This window comes from Desmodus rotundus, chromosome 1, assembly GCF_022682495.2.
Source record: "Desmodus rotundus isolate HL8 chromosome 1, HLdesRot8A.1, whole genome shotgun sequence".
Lineage (NCBI taxonomy): Eukaryota > Metazoa > Chordata > Mammalia > Chiroptera > Phyllostomidae > Desmodus > Desmodus rotundus.
In genome coordinates this window covers 3,262,550-3,283,542 of record NC_071387.1, presented here as the reverse complement: position 1 = coordinate 3,283,542, position 20,993 = coordinate 3,262,550, and the positions used below count along the sequence as shown (strand labels likewise).

Genomic DNA, 20,993 nt, shown 5'->3' with positions numbered 1-20,993 from the left:
TCACCACCGGCCTCTCAGTGCCCTTGGGCTCAGGGGCGCTGACAGGGCTGGTTTCACAGAGGGCTGGAAGAGCCGGGATTGCCCATCAGTGGCCTGGCAGTCACTGTGGACACACCCAGTCCCCAAGTTGCAAAGTCGGCCCCAATTGGCTAACCTCATCCACTTGGCCCCGGATAACGAGACCAGAAGTCTGGGGCAGAGCCCAGGAGAGGAGAGTTTCAGCAGCTCCCACGTGACCACAGCGTAGCTGTGGGTGGACGACGCCATCCAGCGCCTCCCTCTGCAGCAATGCTGCTTGGGAACGGGCAGCCAAGTGCAGCACCCAGGGCTCGAGCTGCGAGGACACCAGCGCACAGGGCCGCCGCCCGCCACGCCATGGGCACCCCTTGTGCCATTTGACTTGGCGAGTGCCCTCTGTGCATGACAGTGACAGTAAGCCAGGCCTTGAAGGGTGACGGAGGGGTCCCACACGCACAGTGACTGCCTTGTGGAGCCGCACGACACCGTGTCCCACCCAAGCCGAAGCTCGAGTTCAGCTTTTTCCCTGGGCCATTTACTCCTCAGCCAGCGAGCGGTGAGGCCCAGGAGGCGGGGGTGGCGCTGCGCCGGGATGGTCGGAGGGACTTTAGATACCCTGCTGCAGCTCGGAGGAGCTCCTCAGCATCAGGCCACCGCAGGGCACGCATCTCTCAGCAGCCCAGGCTGTGTTCACTGTGCCCTGTAACTCCCCAAAAGGCACTTCCCCCTCCCAGGCGATCTGTACAACCGGCTGGAACAAGCCAGTGGCTGGGTGAGGCTGTCTGCTCCCTTGTCCTGGGGACAGCGACACTGAGGCTGAGGGCACGTGCCTTTGAACAGGCATGGCCTGGCAAGTCTGCACTCCTTGACGTTACCACTTCTATAAAACGTGTTCCGGTCAGTAGCCACCAGCAGTTAGCCCTGACCGGGACATCTACACCCTGCCCCCATCAGGGGTGCCCCAGAGCTCTTTTCGTGGGTCACTGTTCATTTGCCCCCATCCCCAACCTCAGCCTAACTCTGGGGAGCAAACTTCAGTGTCTGATGTACCACCATGGCTGGGCCAGCTGGGCCGGCTGGCCAGTACACCTCGGCACCGTCCAAGCAAGACTCCAAAGAGAGCTGGGAAGCCAGAGGTGGGGCGGGGGCTGAATGGCAAGCCTGAACAAAGCGAGGCTGACGGCAGGCCACAGGTCACCTGGGAAATACGCCATACCTTAGGTCGCTGACACAGAACTCCTAATCCATGTCAGTCGTGTTTCCACATTTTAATTCTGCTATTTTGTCTTAAAATGTAGGTTTTAACAAGGACAACAGATCGAATATTTTCCAAATCCCTGCTAGGAATTCAGAGCATAGAAAAGTCAAAGCTACAGCAAAAAATTATAATGTGCACAACTAGCTTCAGAAAATAGTTTAGTGCATCTTCGATATAAAACTCATTTACAGATTATTCACACGTACTTATCAAAACGGGCTCCTGATACCCGAAAACATGTAACCAAACGACATGTGCACAGTGAGCCCGTGGCAAGTTCCACTGAGGCAGCAAAGGAAGCGATCCCACTTGCGTGGAAAGAACAGACAGTGAGAGAAGACGCGTTCTCGCCACAAGCCCTTTCTCGCCTTGCAGCGAGCTGACCGCCCTCCACGACACTGCTGTGTGACAGCCACCTCGAGAAAGGCCGGATGGCATGCATGAAAGGCTTTATGCAAATGCTTTTACCAACTGAACAAGGAACAGTTTCTAGGGCAAGGCCAGGCAGGCCTGTTCTGCCAGGAGGGGCTGTCGGGGCCCAGGCGCCAAGCTTTCCCGGAAGTAACACTGCTCGGGCCTGCAGTCCTCACACCAACCGTTTGGTCTCACCTCCTGCACAAGCTTACAGCGTTTTTAAATTCTAGATGGTCATCACTCCGAGGTTCTGCTAAATTGAGCATTTTACCAAGATAGTAGGAAAGTAAACAAAGTAACAATGAGATCTGTGCCGTCTGGACACCAGGGAGGGGACACGGGTCATGGAAAAGTGCAGTGCGGAGACTTCTGGCAACCAGATGCTGCTTTTTAACTCTTAGCAATCTACTTCAGTAGAAATTTCTGAGTAGCACGAGCCCTTTCTGCTTAAAAAGCAGACAACAAAGAAGATTTCAAATGGGGCCCGTTCAGCTCCAGGGCTCGTTCCCCGCCTGAGGAGCGGGTGGGCTGGAGAGGGCCGCCCCAAACCTGGCTCCAGCACCGCCAGCCGCTGCTGCTCACGCGGGACATTTGCAGGCAGTCCGTGCGTGCTCGGGAAGCTGGCTCTGAGACGTGCCGCCCCGCCCTCGTCCAGGCCCCCTGCCAGGTGCTCTCACCATGTTTTCACAGGTTAACAGAGTTCCCAAAGGCCACACAGGGAATGCCAGCTGTCGCCCTGGCCTGAACTCCAAGGACTCGCACGCTCTTCTAGCCTCCTCTCGGAGCAGGTGCTCCTTTCCCACCTGACCCAGGACGCCTGCCTGGTGACCAGGACCCCTGGGGAAGATGTGGCCTGACCTTTCAGAGGCCTGTCTCACAAGGGCTGAGAAGGCCTGCCCTCCTCCTGCTTTTCTTTCTTCTCGTAAAATAAAGTTGATTCTGACAAAAATGATCAACATTTTAAGCAGGGGGAAGAAAAGTGGTCTACCAGATTAAATTTTAAAAGGACTCTGCGGTTTGCTACATGAACGTACATCTCAGCTTCTACGGCACTCACTTGCTCGGACCCGACCCTTTTACAGGAGAACTAGACCTGCGTTTCAAGCCTGCAGCCTCAGGGGCATCACAACTAACACTCACGTGCCCTTTGGGAGGGTTTGCAGTGGACGGGAAGGGGCCGAGGGTGACCCCCAGGCCCAGGGGCCAGGCTGCGTTCCCCATGTTCCCAGCAGCACACGATCCTCTGAGGGGAAAATAAGTCTCATCTGTGTAGTCCTACTGGCCGGTCACCTGAAGCTGGCGGCAGTGCTTGTGGCCGACCTGGCCTGTCACCTGGCTTTACTACAGTTTTCTTTTCTTTGAACTGCTGTCCTCCTCCTCCGGCCTCCTACTGTCCCAGCCAGAGTTCCTCTTGGTGTGATGGCTCCCAGAGCTAGGCATCTCCTGGTCCCAGTCCCTGAAAGCCCTGGCGTCTCTTTGGTAGCTGTGGCCCCACTCCTGGTCATACACACTTGTATTTGCGGCGGCGGCGCTGGCAGCAGGAGGTTCACATGGCGCGTACGGCCTGTGGCTGCTCCCCGTGGCCGTGGACCACTCCATGGTGCTGCCCAGCACCTGGGGACTCACAGGGAAGCTGGGCTCGCCCAAGGGAGGCGTTGCTCCATGGTGTTGGGGGCTCAAGGGCTCTGGGTCCCTCAGGCACTTCCCTTGGGCTTCGGAGCTCAGGCCCATCCTCCTAAGCAGTCGTGGGTCCCGAAGCTGGTCCTTAACAGGAGGCCTCTCAGGGTCCTTTGCAGCAACAGTAACAGCAGCTTCCTTGGGGTCAGGGGCTGTGGTGTATAGGAAAGAAGCAAGCAACGCCTTGATAATCTCGCTGTCCGGCCTGCTGCTGGGCGAGCCACCCCGGGGGCTGAACCCCTCCAGGGTTAGGCAAGGGGGGTGGGTCCCACTTCGCTGCAGCGTGGGCTTGAGTTTCAGGATCTTCATCGCGTCGTGTTTGTAGTTTCTGTCGCAGGTCTTGATGATGGCGCCACGCCTCTGTGCATCCTGAATCAGGTGGTTCCAGTGCTGATTGTCCTTGAAGCCAAGAGAAGGAAGAAAGAGTTACATCCCCACAAACACTCACGTGCTCGGGAATCACAGGGGTCCGGCTTCACCTCTGAACAAAGAGAGAAGCAGACTTTCGTACACAGGTTCTCCAGAACCCATCATTGGTGAGACAAGGCTGAGAGGGAAACCCGTCAGCGCTGGCCCGACAAAGCCCCGCAGAGACAAGTCGTCACGGGCACGGGAGAGCGGCCACGTGCAGCCCTGCGCCCCAGGCAGCAACCTCATGGAGCTATTTCAATGTCAACCAATGAAATGAGATGCAATCAAGAATTCAGTGGCACCAGCCACATTTCAAGTGCACAGCGGCCACCTGTGACCAGCGACACATGTGCTGGACAGTGCGGAGAGAGTGCCCCCGGCACCCCAGGGGGTCCCCTGGTGCTGCAGATCCCCTCTCGCCTGTTTCTTGGCCAGGCTAATGACATGGAAGAGGAAGGCTTTGGCTTCAGAAAGCCCCAACTTTTGAGTGCCTATGGCTATTCTAGAAAAAGGTCCATAGCTTTCATCGAATTCCCAAAGGCCTCCCAAACTCCAAAGGGCTAAAGCATCTTCATCCCCTGAAGTCCTACTCCAAGGACACACACTGGTGGGCCACCCTCTGCCTCTGCTCTGGGGGGCCAAGGTTCTAAAAGCGCCTCTGAGGAAAGAACTGCCGTCCCCCGGCCTGCACCTCTCCCCTCTCTTCCCCGTAGTAGTTTCCTCAGCAACACGTAGAAAAGAGGACAGAGTGAGCCCGAGGGAGAAAGACACACAGGCGGAAGGAGGGAGAGAGGAAGGGGCCCAGCTGCCCTGAGCCCCACACTGCCGCCCAGGAGGCGGACGGCGCAGGGTCGCTGCCCATGCGGCATTGCCTCGGTGGGCCCAGGTCACTGGGCCTCTCCGCGCCGGCTCCTTGGCTGTGAGCAGCCATGTTTCATGCACCTGATCCTAAATGCTCGCTGCGTGGCACTGTCCCAGCCCTGAAGCCAGAGCCGCGCCATCTCCTGGAGGAGGGCCCAGGGTCAAGTGCCACCACCCGGACTCGCAGTCAATAAGCAAGTGCACAAAGGACACGCCCTGGCTCTCTCCTGGCCCTCACAGCTGCCTTCTGACCAGGCAGACCTTCCCAGCCTGAGCCCCCAGGGAGTGCAGACGGGGCTGCAAGCTGGAGGCAGCGGAGACCAGAGCGCCAACCGTTGGCAATGCGGGTCGGCAGTGTGCACACAGGCAAGGGCGTCGGTCCCAGCCTCAGAACAGTGGGTGTTTGACACCAAAGAGAGTGACTTTTAAGAATATCTGAACCTATTTGCTTAATTTGCAATTTTTATGTATAAGCATGAGCGATGCGATAAAAATCTGCCTGAGTCTGAAAGAGTTCCTCCAGTACATATAAAAATACATATAAAACAGAAGTTTTCAGCAAAAACCAGGTGTTATGTCCCAGTGTAACAGTGGCACACCGAGTGACACTGCATGTCGGAACCGACGGCTGCCTGGATCGAACACGGCAACCCACAGGGGTGTGAGCTCCAGAGGAGTCACGCACACCATGCGCCCCAACAGGCCCACGTGAGCAGCACGGGGCTCCGGGGCTCCCCCTTCCCCTCTCTAGCCCTGTGGCTGAGACATAGGCGGATGCAGACGGCCTGCTGCCACCGTGGCCGTCTCCCACACCTAAACACGGTGCCTCATCCAATCCGAGGATCGCCAATGCTGTTTTGAAAAGGTGCTATTTATCTTGGTTTCACAGAAGAAACCAAGCGTCTTAACCACTGATTCCATTTCCGTAAGGGAGACAGAGCTAGAGAAGGCAACACTAAAGCAGCCCCCAGGGCAACAAAAGGTGCGACACCTGAATGGCAAGTTGGGCGTGAAGGTAACGTCACAGCTAGAGGTCAGCGGTCTTCAAATTCGTGCACGTGTGACCCTGGGGCTCACAAAGGCTCTCTGGGGGGGAGGGGGTGAAAAACGTACAAGAATCGATTTCCTGCGCTGGGCTACCTCTGCCCTTCCACTCCGTGCTTCCCTACCACAGTGGCGCTCATCCACCCCAATCTGACCGCAGGGTGCACTGCCCGGGCACGAGAAAACCCCTGGGTGCCAAATAAAGGGGGCCGTACCAATCGGGATGACCATGAGAGCGCCTTCAATGCAGGCACCGCCAAGAGACACAGCTCTAGTAACATTTTACTTTTCAGGTTTAAACGTTATCAAAATGCAACTGTGTAAAAACAGTCATTGTAACAGATTATTCAAGTGACAGTAAATCCTTTTTAACACTCAGATCCTCAAGGCCACAGAAAAAAATTGCTTTTTAAAAAGCCTTTTACTTTAGGATAACTATAGGTTCACAGGAATTTGCGAAGGAAAGTAGAGAGCAGTTCCATGCACCCCTCACAGTTTATACAAGCAGTTACGAAAAAAATTTTAACTTTTAATTTATATACAAATTTGTGTGGCAGAGAAGAACAGTGAGAGTAACAGAAAGGTTTTTAATCAGGAAAATGTATAACCCCACTCGATTTTATCCTCAACAAGGACAAGGGAAATTCAGTGTCGAAGAGCAGAAAGAGCAACACTGACCCCCATTCCACTGCGTGCACTTAAGAGTGATGTATTAGGTTTATTTTTAAAAGCTTCATTTTAAATTGTCAACACTTATAATACGCTGGAAACAAAGCCTTGAACCATACTTAAAAACAGGAGGTACACAGCCTTAAAAAATTATTTCAAGGGGGTGCACAAACAGCAGAAGCTGAAGACCCCAGAGCTAGTAAGAAAGAGAACGACTGTGTTTGAGCGCCCTCTGGTGGTGCTGACCAACACGGGGCGATCTCTGCTAAGGTAACTCATGACTGCTAAGAGAAATTAGGAAAGCGAAAAGCTGTCACCCCTAATGAGACAAGGAACAAACACCTGCTCTACCCAGTTGTGATACCCACTTGTGCAGCAATCACGCCACACGTCTCCCTACCAAACGAGCCCCCCTGTCGCCTTCCCAAGAGGAGCGTCTGCACCAGGTCCCAGGGACGCAGCAGTCCTGCGCCAAGTGCCAGGGCAGAAGGAGACCCAAGCTTACACCTGCACCCGCTCACTGTGGCAGGAAGCCGGGCCAACCACAGCCACACTGAGCAGTTCTAGCACTTCACACATCACCTTATCGACCCTACAATGTAGGTGCAATTTTTTTACCAGGCCATCTTGAGAGGACTACCCAGGGTAGCTGTGGCTACCCAGGCCCTGGGCTGAGGCAGGCGAGTGGCCCCTGTGGATAAAAGCTCCAGGGAGGACAGACAGCGGAAAGAGGCTCCTTACTTCATGTCTCCATGGATCCCTGACACCACTCCCATGCTGACAGGCATAGAAAGTAACCTCAACCCACGACCACGGCCAAGCGCTGGGTTCCCTGGTCTCCGAGGCCGCACCTACCATCAAGGTCCGCAGGTGTCCGAGGATGAAGAGGCTGTACTTGGCTCGTGTGATGGCGACAGTCAGTCTCTGCAAGCTCGCCAGAAACCTAGGCGATCAACAAAAAAAGTTACTTCTTTGTACACGGTGCCTTGGTGGTTGCAGTGTGGGTGAGACACAGGCAGTTTTTAGCCGGTTTTCCATGGGCTCCTTTGACTTTTAAAGTCACAGTGCTTTCTCGCTCTTCCTCCCAATGCAGGGTACCCAGCACACAGCCAGTCCTGCTGAAAACAGGGCACAGAACTCCATCGCCTTCCTTCAAAGGGATGAGCCTGTCAGTTTCCTACTTTGACTTGAATGAGATACTGGGAATTTTGACAGTATGACTTCTAAGCCTGAAAGATGTCTTAAAAATACCAGACTTAGATCAATTAACCTTAAATTTAAGTGTATCTGGGAATATAAAATACTGTGGAACTGGTACAGAAACAACAGAGAAGAGCGCTCAGAAACGCAGATCTGGTGCCCAACGCAGACGGAATGTCCAATCAGACGGTCCTGAAACGAGTGGCCCCCACGTGCGCACGCAGACCACCTCCACGCAGGGGTGGAGACGACATCTGTGACTGTTTTCTTTAAGAGCAATTAAATGTATTTACAACTTGTAAATCTCACCTGTCACTTATGAGAGGAAAAAACCTCAGGGCACCGAGACGCGAGGGAGTTTCTGTCACCCGCTACACACCCACTGCGCCCCCTTGTCCTCTTTGGAAGTAAGCTGACCGTACTTAAAGTGAACAAACTCAGCCAAAGCAGAAACCACCACGGGGAGGAAAAACCACGTCACGACACATCCCGTGGGAGAGGAGCGGGCCCATGCAAACACATTTGATGCCATGATGTATTTATTCTTATTAAAAACAGAACAGACTCACACCGTGTCACGGGTTAATGGACAATGTCAGGACAGGCAGGACCAACAGTGGATTAACTTCACAGCGGGAAAAATCAATGCCATTACTCACCCGATCGAACCTTGCACAGCGTTCGCTCTGACGCACGTGACGATGATGCAGTCTTTCTGACGACCCTGAAACGCGTCCACGGTATCCACCTCCGCCAGCCTGTTCACAAAGAGAGACGTCACTGGAGAAAGACACGCATTAAACACACGTTCCTACAGCAATAGTCTTCAGAAGGGGTTCGTAGTATCTGCAGTTTTGGAAATACAGCTCACTCAACACAAAACTCGTCGTTTTCAAGTACAGTCGCTACGCTGGGCGACTGTCTTCACCGACTGCACACTTCCACTGGCCGGGAGAGAGCCCCTGTCTCAACTGCCCCTCCCCGCAGGCCCCGGCAACCACGAATGTCCCCTCCATCTCCGAGGAGCCTGCTGTGCTGGACACCTCGGGGAGATGGAGCCACACGCCACGTGGCCTTTGGGCCTGGCTGTTCTCCCTCAGCACGTTCTCAAGGCGCACCTGCGCCGTCACAGGTGTCAGAGCTCCTTTTCTCTTACAGCTGAGTATTTGCACAGGTGCACCAAAATTTACGTACCCATTTACAAAGCCTGTTGGGAGTGCTTGATTACTAACTGTTTCTTTGCTTTTTAGAGGTCTGTTCGAATCTTCTGTTTTCCTAGAGCCGATTTTTGTAGTTTGTGTGTTTCTAGGTCAGGAAACTTTTGAGTCAATGGATTTCCAATACTTAATTTTTAATTTTATTACTGAGGTAAAAAGATGACAAGAACGTGATCTTCACTCTATGTATAAAGACACTAAAAGGGTTAATGAGGGGTATCCAATCTGAGACCACCGGCCACGGGCAGCCCAGGAGGGCTGTGAGTGTGGCCCAACACAAAATCATAAATTTACTTAAGACACTGACATATTTTTGTGGTGACGTGTGGCAATGTATTTAATGTGTGGTCCAAGACAACTCTTCTTCCAGTGTGGCCCAGAGATGCCCAAAGGTTGCACAGCCCTGGGTTAAATCGTTTATTCTAAGTGACAATGCGACTCCTTGAGTCTCGCCAGAACTGGGACTGAGGGAACAAGCTGCGAACTAAATGGAAGGGAATGGCCCGGAGAGCTCTGAGGTCCATCGCACTGCCAGGTAGCAGGTGGCGGTCAGTGTTCCGCAGGTGGGGGGGCTCTGTCCACAGGGCTGTGAGCGTGCCCACCCAAAACCCAGTGCCCTGGGCCTGACCACGACCCTGGCCTGAGACCACTCCCCACGTTTCCTTCCCTTGCAGTCCCTCTTTCTTCTCTTTAATTCAGCTTAAAAACTGAAAATATCTGTAGAAATGGAGATGCCTCACCCTTTTCCTTCAAATTCTTTGTCCAGCTCCTTCTGAATCATCATCTTCTGCGCCTTGTAATGGGTTATGATGCCAACGTTCCGGAAAGTAACATCCTTTCTTTTGTCTTTAAGAAGTTTAATCAATTCTATGACCACTTTTATTTCTTGAACATTCACATATGAGCTAAAAGATGGACAGAAGAACACATTAAAAATAACAGCAGTCCGATGGCTAACTGAAGGTCCACTTGGTTTCCGTGACAGCAAAGGCAGGTTCGATCGTCACTCACACCAGCAGTGACTCAGAAAGGCAGTTATACCGGCCCTTAGCGTACTAGTGCGAACAGATACAAAATAACGAGCTGGTGAAACAAAGTTGTAAGAGAGAAAAAAGTTTTAAGTCAACTGAGGCTTAGGCACCAATTTCTTAACATCTGGTGCTTAACATTTCTTAAACAACTGTTAAAACAGGAACAGCAGTGGTGAGAACGGAAGTGTAACAGAGAGGATACGAGCAGTGAGATCTGCTATCTCCCATACACTGAGAAAGGCGCTTCAGGTGTGTTCTCTTTCTTTTTTCCATCCTGCCCCGAAGACGTGTTTTATTGAATTTAGAGACAGAGGAAGACAGGGAGAGAGAAGGAGAGAAACAAACATCCATGTGAGAGGCAGACAAATCGGCTGCCTCCTGCACATGCCCCAGCTGGGGATCGAACACACAACCCAGGCACCTGCCCTGACTAGGGATGGAACCCGAAACCCTTTGGTGCACAGGACGACACTCGACACTCCAGCCAGCCGAGCCCCTGCCCAGATGGCTGCGTCACCTTCTCAGCGCCCCAGCCCCGCTGTGCGAATCGCGCACCACAGGAGCAGGGAAAGCCGACCACATAGACTCCTGCGACCCGGCCCCGGAGATGAACGCGAGGGGGTCCTGCAGCAGCCCCATCCTTACTGTGCTCCTCGCTGGCCTCCCCCTGCCCTCCCAACTCGTCACCCCACAGCCTTGCTCAGAGCTGCAGCCACGGCCCAACCTGCTCCAGTGCCTGCACCAAATGGGAGGTACTACGGTCCCCACTACGCACTTCGGGACCCAAAGGCTGGAACACAGACAAGGACAGTAGCGGCTTAGGTTTTCAACAGGAGATGCCATAAACAACCTGGCTCAATAAAGATGGGTGCGCTGCCTTCAGACAGAGGTATGCGTACAGACCTCCCCACGGAGTGAGAACAGAGGGACACGTACTCGTTATCCCGTCTCTCCAAGCCATCTCCGACATCGAACACGAGGTAGGGCTGAAATGGCCACTCTGACGAGCACCGAATGGTCTCCGTCACTCTGCAAAAGAACAGACACCGTTCAGAGCACAGTCTGGTTACCTGAACAACAGATTAACCATTATCACCATTTTCCTTGTAGAGGAGGAAGCTGGGGGAAATAAGGGCACAAGAAGGGCCGCCTTCTACTGAAATGTGATTTAATGAAAGGTAGAAAACGAAGTTTATTTCTATTCTAGTGCTTGAGAGAATGAGCGATGTAATTAAAACATAACAATTACAGTGGAAAGTTACTCATAACACAGGGAGTTAAAAAAAAAGCAAGCCACTGAATACTATGTAGAGTATGCTATGATTTTCTTTCTGAGTTAAAAAAAATTAAAAAGATACGCACAGTACAAAAACCAGAAAAAGATACACCAAAATGTTACCAGTAACTATTCTGGGTAGTATAAACACCACTGGTTTTCCACCCTTCTTTTTTTGCTTATCTACATTTGCTATAATCCACGTGACTTTTATAATTAGAGAAAGTTATTAAATTTTGGATTTATGCTTTTTATCACAAGACTTAAGAACACAGTAAAATAGCTCTTCTTTCTAAGCAGCTAACCCTACACACGAAACCAGTGGACGAGGATGAGGGGACCCCACCTGTTGGTTTTCAGGTTCCTGCTATACACGTAATTGGAGGGGAAGAGGCAGATGTCGGGGTGCATCCTGTACTGGACATTCAGCTGCAGGACAGGTAGCCTGCCACTCACGTTGTGCTCCACGTTCTCCTCCAGCAGCTTGCAGAAGCGGGCCATCATCGACTGGTCGTAGCCGTACTCCTGCGCCTTCTGTTGGGGGGGGGGGGGGGGCAGTAAAGCAGCTACCTCTGAGGGTCCGCCACCCTCTCCCCATGGGCACAGCAACAATCACTGAGCTCCAGCCTGCCCACAGTGAGGTTCGGGGCCCACAACCGACAACCGCTGGTCAGAGTCAGAGAGGGAAGATATTTCTGACCCTGGCCCTTGGAAAGCCGTGCAGCTTGGCCATAGAAGTTGAGGCACTGCCTCTCCCTTTAGAAAACCCACACCCTGCATGTGAAAGGGGTGGGACTTTGTGACTCACCACAGCTGAGGCTGCACTGATGCGAACACCTGACTCAACGATGAAAACTCACAGATTTTAACAATTATTTCTGGGACATGGCCTCAACCATTGTAAACAAGCCCTTTCAAAGACCACCTGCTTCATCCCTCCCTCCGAGCTGATTTCATACACCCGCAGCCTGAAAGACAGCCGCCTGCCTGATGAGGGAAGAGAACGCTGTGGTGTGACCATGTTTGTCCCTTGAGACGTACTTTCCAGTGTCAGCCTCGTACCAAGACTCGGAAAGCACTGCATGGCACCGTCTGGAAGCGGAAATGTGCTCTGAAAGTGCACTAAGATGGGACCCCTCCACAGGGGGGCGGGCACGGGCACTGGAGTCTCACCCCCCAGCTGCGGGTGGGGAGAAAAGGTTTTACGTCCAAATAATAGATTATTTATATGTCATTTTAACTAAATAAAATAGTATTAATAGACATTTGACAATGTCATTTACACCCCCCCCCAGAAAAACTTATTCACATTAGCCAAAACCTCACTGTGACTCTTCTCTCTGGAGAAAAAGGACGACTCACATGAGGTAACACACCTACTTCCAGAAAAAGAGCTGAGCCCGCCCACAAGATGATGTGTCAGGGTCTTCCTGGTCTGTCTGCTGACTGGAAAGACACTGGCTGTCATCCGCCGAGCCCTCCACGTGCGTGCACAAGCACACACCTGACAACCGCCCGACGCCCACCCGCGGGACATGTCCGTGCCTGTTACCCACTGGGACGTGAGCTGCGGGAGGGCAGGGACTGCGGCCCCAGCGCCTAAACACGGCCGGCACTCAGCGAGCACAGGCTGAGGAAGGGGATGTGTGAACCATGGGTGACCAGCGGGTCTGTTCAAATACTCACTGAGCTGTTCACAGTTATCCCCCCAGAAAGAGGTTGAAGAAGTCAACTTTGTACTTATCTTCTGAACTTTCCTCAGTAAGCCTGCATTATTTTTGCAACCAGAAGGAAGCCCAAATGGGTTTTTCTCGTTTTTGCTGTTTTGAATCAATCACTAAGTGGGCAGTAGTGCTGAGGCTCATCAACAGCCTTTTCATCCCGCAGCCCTCAGAGTCGGACCAACACACCTGGGAGGTGAGCGCAACCTCACTGCAGAGCCCTGGCCCCGCCCCGGCCCGAAGGCCCCACACCTCTGCTGCCCCCCGCCTGCTCAGTACCAGTGTCGCTGGGACAGGAAACACACGGGGCGGACCACGAGGTGAGGGCTCACTGTCACCTTCCCGTCCCGAGGGTGTGAGGGTCACAACAGTTTCTTGTACCACAGGGCACAGAATTCTGAAACTGGAAACGTACTCTAAAGACAATTTCTCTTTATAATGTTTTCCTCAAACTTGCACATATATAAATTCTAATCAGGAGGCTGGGACTCTTTTCCTTGCTTTTAAAGTTTTTCTTTTGTTATTGTTTTGGTGTTTATGTTATCCAAGTAAGTCAGATATGGCCCTTAAAACAGCGGTGCATGGCCCGTCCTAGAGAAGGGTCCCTCGGGGTCACTCCTGGTCCCTGGTGCGGCCTGAACAAAGGGGCATTTTCAGAGATGTGGACTATTGAGACTCAAACTGCGACTCTCTTTTCCCAGCCTTTCCGACACTCTTCCCTGCAAGTAAGAGACAATGATCCAACAAAGACGCCCCCACCCACAAAAAAACTCCAAAGCAGCCCCTTCCACGTTAGAGCAGTTGGAACCCGAGGAACTCACCAGGGAGATGACTGTGGGGGGCAGCTGCTTTGGGTCCCCCACGAGGATCAGCTTGTTGCAGCGGTGGATCAGTGGGGTGAGGGTTTCGACCTCACAAGCCTGCCCGGCCTGCGAAACAGAGTAGGGAACGGAGGCCCATCTGAGTGGTCTGTGCTTCTCACTCAGTCGTGGGCAGTGTCCCCGACTCCCAAATGCCCTGGCCGTTCAGAGAAGAGCCTCACTTTCTCCTTCTGCCCCAAATACTAAGGCAAGGGTTTTCTTCAGAGGAAAAAAACAACAAAGCAAACACTCTTCACTGAAAACACACACACACACACACACACACACTTTAAAGCCAGCCACCACTCAGATGCCACGGAGACTTGGAAGGCAGCACCAGGCCAGAGGGCCATGGATGGAATGTCCCAGGTTTGTGGTCCTTGTCCCTGCTGCGACTGTGTGTGTCCCCACCGACCCCGCGTTTCTCCTTGGTTCTCAGGAGGCCTTTCGAGTGCAAGACTGGGCGTTCCTTCCACTGCACGCTGTGTCCGTCAGTCCTTCCTCATGCCCACCTCTGGACTCCAACTGGGTGACCGCGGGACCGTGGACCTCCTGTAGCTAACACCTGTCTGCTCAACGAATGAACCAGGACAGCGCCGCAGCTCAGAGCTGTGCAAAGGCACATTTAAAATGCTTCAGCAGGTAAGCTGAGACACTGCAAGGAGCAGCTCAGACAACCCTTGGGCGGGGTTTTGTGAGGAACTGGGCGTCCTTACCAGTAAAACCCCAACACTGGAAGGGCGATTTTGACTGTGGGGAGTCATTGGCAGCCTATGTCAACACGAACGAACACACGTGTCGTGGCAGGTAAACTCAGAAGCAAAGACCACTGTGTCAACATCTCAGCAGCCCCGTTGTCTACGACCCCTCATGGCACTGTCCAGGCTGGACAGCGGACTGCTTACTGACCTCGTCGACGATGACACAGCTGAAGGGGACACCCCCTTGCCCCCGGAAGGCAGACTCGAGCAGCAAGCCGCCGCTCGTGCTCAGGGTGCAGCAGATGATGTGGGACTCCAGGATGATGATGCTCTGGGTTTTCTGTGGGCGCCCTTGAACCTGAGACGACAAGCAAAGGTTCGTTGTTATTCAGTTGTACATAAATTCTTGACTACAGTAGGCCTACTTTTACTATAAAACACCCACCTTTATTATGTGACAGAGCAATATTTAGTAAATATAAGGGGAGAACCTCAACCTACAGAGAGAGCAGAGACACTCAAGATATCCAGAAACCACCAGAAAAACTCATTGCTTTGCAGTACAGTCTAAGCTTAGAATCAGATTTCGGTACACCAAGAAAAACTTGCTCAGGGTCTAATTTTGTCAAAGGCAATGACACCTCTTACTGCCGGAGACAGATGCACATAGGCAGGTATCAGAGGAAGTGGAGACTGATTAATTCTACTGAGCTGTGAAGCGACTGTCTGAGTAAAACCAAGGTCAGAACTAAGCTGGACTGTGTGTTTTTCTGTTCGCTTTTAAGTACATAAGGATATTCTGTCTTTTCTAAAGGCTGGCACCACCAACAAAGACTGGCAAACTGACCACCGCTCTCCTCCCAGTTAGAAACCCTGGCCATCCCCATCACGCCACATACAGCTCACCCTGAACACCGTGGGGGTCCGGGGCACCAACCCTGCCATGCAGATGAAAACCCTAGGACGACAGCTCAGCCTGCCCCCCTCAGACCAAAACCACAGCTGCACCGGGCAGGACCAGGCCTTGGGACGGCCCCCCGCCCAGGTCGTGCTCTAATCGGGGACTCAGCTGGCCTGCTTCCACTCCCAAAAGTCAGCAGCGACCCATGGCTGCACAGGACACATCCAGCCGTGGGCTCCGGGGCTCGCATGTGAGCTCTGGGCAGAGGGGGCAACTGTGGCCCCCCAGGGCTCCTGTGCTGATGCTCTGCCACCTACCTCCTCTCGGTCATCAGTGAGAAAATAGCCAAGCACCATGGCCGCAGAACAATGTGACTAACAACAAAACCCACGCTGCCTGTAAACATGAACTTCATCCTTCGATTCAGGAAAACTGAGTGTGGGCTCAGTGTAAAATTTTAACAAAAAGCTCTCCACCTAATTTTAATTAAACAAACTACTAATGGAAATATGCATTACATTCAGTTGTATTTACGCAGCCACACAGAGAAGGCTGACAACACACTGAAGACAACACTCTCCTCACACCGTCTTCCGCGCCCGCCCTGCCCCCCAGGTGAAGCGCTGCGCTATCTGAAGCAGCACAATGCAGAGCCCCCAGCACCGCTGCGCCTGAACTCAGACAGGTGCCCCTCCGCCCCTCCGTGGGGAGAACCCCCCAAACCCACTCTCATCACTCATCGGCTCGTGTCATAACCGACTCTGCAGTTTGAGGGGAAGGAAGCAGAGCACCTAATGAGAGGCTTTTTAATACGCACCAGACCTGGAAGAGGAACACCTATTTTACCATCACTTACTTCTTAGAGATCTCAGGCGGTGTAAGAATTCATCATCTGGCTCAATAAACAAATGTAAATGGACGTGTAATTATACCACTGTCTCCACTTTTGTATTTGTTTCAAATTTCTCATAGAAATGTTTAAAACGTAACTGATAAAAGCCCACGGGTTTTCTGCACTATGTCATAATTAGGAAATGTCATATAGCTCAACTACTTACCTCTTTAATTTTAGAAGCAAGTTCCTGCCTTTCTTTGGAAACGTGGGCAATTCTTTCATCTAATTCTCGCCTCTGGAAAAAATTAGAATGCCATCACTAAAATTAAACAAGCATTTCAGAACGCTCTCCAACGGACTGCTTCACTTTGAAAAGGGGAGCCTACACTTGACCTGCGACAAACACACTCATCGGTCTGCTTTCCCCTCACAGGTGAGGCCCATACTCCTGCATCACCGCAGGGGGCCGAGCTCAGCTCCTCCACCGCACTGCTGCCTCCGCACCGCTGCCTCTGCACCCGCTCGGTGTGGCCGAGCAGCCCGCAGACCTTCACGGACCCCAGCCCCTTCCCACAACAGGTGCCCAAGGCAGCAGCCTGTCACAGCTGACACCAGCTCCTGAGAGGGTTTCTACGGCAGCCTGGACACCAGCGGTCTTCCAGCCACCACCCCCCGCACCCCTGGCACATTCCCCCCGCCATGCTCCCCAGATAAAGTCTGTGGTTTGGACTGGCCCATCCAGCTTCAGCGCAGGAACCCCAAAGCACTCTACACTCAGACCCTGATAAAGGCATGCGCCCCAGGTGCTGCCTCTCTGTTTGCCCTCAGCCTTGACCTCCTGTGTGGCCTCCCGAGGCAAGCTGTGCCCTTCCTCCACGAGTAATAAATTTCGCTATTTCATCTAAAGATGCTGTCTCTCCCTGTCTGTTGCTGCAGAGCACTCTCCACCCAGCACCCTGTACTCCCCTTTGCAGTCCACACGAATTTGATAAATTCTTCACACTGTGTAGGATGCCCTTAGGTCCAGTGTATGGCCTGTAAGCTACTTCTGAGCACCCCAACCCTTGGGCCGCCATTCCTTCACTCGTTTCTAGGGGGTTCGAATGAGGCCATCAATCATACCTCAGTCATCTCTGGACACAGTGACAGGCCTGTAATACACACTTGGTCCATTATGGCACCTGGCCCTTTAAAAGCATGGATTAGAGCTGCCTGCACACCAGGAACTAACCCAAGCTTTTCCTTAGAACTGGTGCACGGGTAACAGGAGGGCTCTCTCCACCTGGGGCTTTTCTGAGCTGGGTGGTAGAGCCCAGAGATGCTGGCTCCCATCTTCTCCGGGAGGAGAGGCGGCTGACACACAGACAAGCCAATCAGAGGTGGAGAAATGACATCGCTGGCTGAAGCTAACCCACTCCTAGCTGCCCCAAGTGAAGACACCAGTGAATTTCCTTTCGTCTAACTTGAATTGAGTTTCTTCAACTTGTAATCCAAAGATACCCAATGAATTCAGTACAGCTTTAACAGAAGGCAGGCAACAGCAAACTACAGCCTGTGGGCCAAACTCAACTCACCACCTGTTGATGTAAATAAAGTTTTATTGGAACACAGCCACACCCCTTCGTTAATGTGTGTCTCCTGCTGCTTCTGTGCTACCGCAGCAGAGATGAGTTGAGGAAACAGACCTGCAAAGTCTAAACCATTTACTATCTTGACCTTTTCAAATTAAAAAAAAAAAGTTTGTGAAACCCTGATAGAAACCCTGATATAAGGCAAACCACTTTTGTATACATTTTTATCAACAAATTATACTATTCTACAGTAAAAAATGGCATCAAATATTCATCTAGTTTGTGCACCTACGATTTATTAAAAACATTAACCAGCCCTGCCTTGTGTGGCTCAGTGGACTGAGCGCCGGCCTGTGAACCAAAGGGTTGCCAGTTCAACTGCCAGTCAGGGCACAGGCCTGGGTTGCTGGCCGGGTCCCTAGCTGGAGGGTGAGAGAGGCAACCGATGGACGTTTCTCTTCCTCTCTTTCTCCCTCCCTCCTCCTTTCTCTACAAATAAATAACATCTTAAAAAAATTAACCAAAAAATGTTTGGATACCTGCATTTCCCTCCCACCTCGGCACAGAGCACGCTGGCGGGAAAGTTCATCTAGCTGATGGTCTAGGTATTCCTTTCTTCTATGCATCTCCTGAACGTAAGATGGTAAATCTTTTTCTAAAAAAAAAAAAAAAACAGATAAAGAATTATGTGCCAACTCTCACACACACACACAGGCACACCAACGAGAGAGACTGCAACTGGTCCTCCAAGTCGGACCCCCTCCAGGGCGGCCACAACACGCTAAATGCCCAACCTCACCCACTGCGCAGGGGGAGGTGGAGCCGATGTCGGCGTGAACCGTACTCGGTACTCACTCATTCTGTGGCTGACTTGGTTGTCCAAACTGAATTTTAGGACCTCGTTATTAATAGACTTTTCTGGCCCCAGACGTACTAAATTGATGTCTCCACAGTTTCCTGTTGGTGAAAAGCACACTCATGAGATTAAAAGGACACTACCAGCCTCTGTCCATTGTGACGGGGGTTTCTGAGCACACATGAGCAGTCACAGAGAAGGGGCCGACTCGGACTGTCGTTACTGGAGGGGAGCGCCACTAGAAGCTTCTTCACACACATTGTTTTAGAGATTCTTCCCAGCAACCCTGGCCAGGAAGAACCCATCACTTCTCCTCACAAAAGCTGGCCAGGTCATGTGCAGACACTGCACTGCGGAGATGAGATTCTATTACACTAATCTTCTGGAACTGGTTTTCAGAACATTCCCGTAGTCCAGTGCATTTGAAAAGTGGTGAGTGAAAACAGATTTCTTACCCATAGAATATTTCAAAAATATATAAAGACATATTTATACACATTTGAATTTCTGAAACAATCTTATTTGATCATCAATCCTTTTCTGCAGAATACTTAGAACAAAGTTTCTGAAACCCCGTTCCACATCGCGTTCTACTCCACTAACTAGAAACGCCCCATCAGTTATGACGGACGCCCTTAAAGCTGCAGGGCGAGTTCGTAAGAAGGCAAGACAGACCTCGGAGCCAACGAGGAGAGCGAGCTGGGATCCAGAGCCGACAGCCCGGAGCTGCTGCGGCCTCCCGGGGGTGAAGGGTGAGAAATGGCCGCGGCCTCCGTGCTCAGATGGTTTTTAATCTACGTTCAATAAAATGCGGAGATTTAAAAATCTTTGGTTTTACAGAGTTGGACAAATGTCTACACTGGTACTGGTGAAAGTCCCCCTCCAATCAAGGCACAGAGGTTTTATAATGTGGGCCTGAACTTCAGGGCCCGCTAGAAAGCAACAGGCGTGACAGGCAGCGGGATGAAAGGGAAAGGAGCCGGTCTTGTCCTGGAGGAGCTGGGAAACATGCTCTCTCTTCTGGGACGTTCCAACCACAGGCCTGTGCCACATGCAGATTTACAGGCTAAACATGCAATGTACAAAGGTGGCCCTCAGGACTGGCCCATCTCAACTGTATCGCTGGCCTATTCAGAAATACAGTTGAGATTTTAAAAATGAGAATACAAGGAACAACTTTATACCAATATATTTGAAAACCTAAGATAGAGTGAAATTCTTTTAAACATGTGAACTAGCAAAATTCACTCAAATCCAGAAAATGTGAATAAAGCCTTATCAGTTAAAGACATTTAGACGGCAAGTAAAAACTCACGCCTCTGTCAAAAGCAAAGACAGAACAAACAGCACTAAAAACAAATGAACCTTCAGGGGCAAGGTCATGTGTCACACACAAAGCATTCCCAAGGAAAACACGCTTCGCCTCAGCTGCACTTTCAGTCCCTGTAACTTCAACACCAGCACTAGAAAAAGTAGGACAGAAAAATTACAGGCTGGCCTCATTTAGGAATAGCCGTTTTAAAAATTCTAAATAAAACATCAGTAATCCAGGCATGTGTTAAAAAATAGTAATACACAACCAAGTTGGCTTTAAGAATCAGAGATAAAAGTAATTTACCATGTTAACAGATTAAAGAAAAACTTCACTACTATTTCCGCAAATGCAAAAAAAGTCCCCCAAATGCCATCAAATCCAACATCCACCCCTGACCGAAACGGGAAGGAGAAGGGAGCGAGACCCAGGAGAGGGCACATGCCAGGACCCCAGACACAGCTGCCACACTGCAGGGTGAGTCGCCATGTGTCCTCATGGGCACCCGCACGACAGCCAGCACCACGGGAAGCCGTGAAAGTGGTGAACGTGGAACAGTGGGGATGAAGGAAGAAGCTCCCTTTACTGACAGAAGCTATTTACTCTCCAGGAAAAAACATGACGCCGCCCCTCACCCCCTCAGTGCCCACAGGGCAGGGCTCACCCACCAGCCCTGGGCGGCCCGCAAGGACTGGGCCCCGCAAGCTCCCCGGCACGGCTCCGGGTCAGGCACGCTGCTACAACTGCTTCTCACAGAATTTGGCACTGTCTGGAAAACGGAAGACACACAAGTCTTCCACTCCAAGATTTTCGCTCTAGCTGGACCTGCGGCAGACCAGTGACCTGCTCCTGTGGTGTGAAGTGCACTTCCCCCGTCAGCAGTAAAAAAGGCTTTACAAGACAACTTACCCTCACTACCTGTCCTCTGATCTCTTCTGTTTTTTTCTGCTCTCTCTTATCTTGTTTAAATACACTAGTTCTGGTTGCCCCAAACTGACCTACAGCCCACCAGTGATGGTCACAAGCCACCATCTGAAAAGCGCTGCCCCGGAGAGCTGCAGGAAGACAGAGAGACACGGGGAGGAACCTAGAGCTCGCTCTGCTCCGTGTGCTGCCTCCGCCTGGTGTCCGCAACACAGCAGAGTCCCCTGACTGGCCTC

General features: G+C 51.9%; 1 protein-coding gene across 9 annotated transcripts in view; it reads right to left on the bottom strand.

Annotated features, from left to right (window-relative positions):
- Positions 1–1,249: 1,249 nt before the first annotated feature.
- SETX (senataxin) overlaps positions 1,250–20,993 on the bottom strand; it is a 58,671-nt gene continuing 38,927 nt past the window's right edge. For all 9 annotated transcript variants that reach the window (XM_053919459.2, XM_053919455.2, XM_053919460.2 and 6 more), the window contains 11 exons: positions 18,521–18,622; positions 18,205–18,320; positions 16,318–16,389; positions 14,567–14,716; positions 13,619–13,726; positions 11,423–11,610; positions 10,737–10,829; positions 9,510–9,674; positions 8,212–8,310; positions 7,208–7,295; positions 1,250–3,766 (listed from right to left, as the gene is read on the bottom strand). In XM_053919459.2, coding sequence (XP_053775434.1) covers positions 3,032–3,766; positions 7,208–7,295; positions 8,212–8,310; positions 9,510–9,674; positions 10,737–10,829; positions 11,423–11,610; positions 13,619–13,726; positions 14,567–14,716; positions 16,318–16,389; positions 18,205–18,320; positions 18,521–18,622 — 1,916 coding nt within the window. In that variant the 3' untranslated portion in view covers positions 1,250–3,031. The remainder of the gene's footprint in view (positions 3,767–7,207; positions 7,296–8,211; positions 8,311–9,509; positions 9,675–10,736; positions 10,830–11,422; positions 11,611–13,618; positions 13,727–14,566; positions 14,717–16,317; positions 16,390–18,204; positions 18,321–18,520; positions 18,623–20,993) is intronic.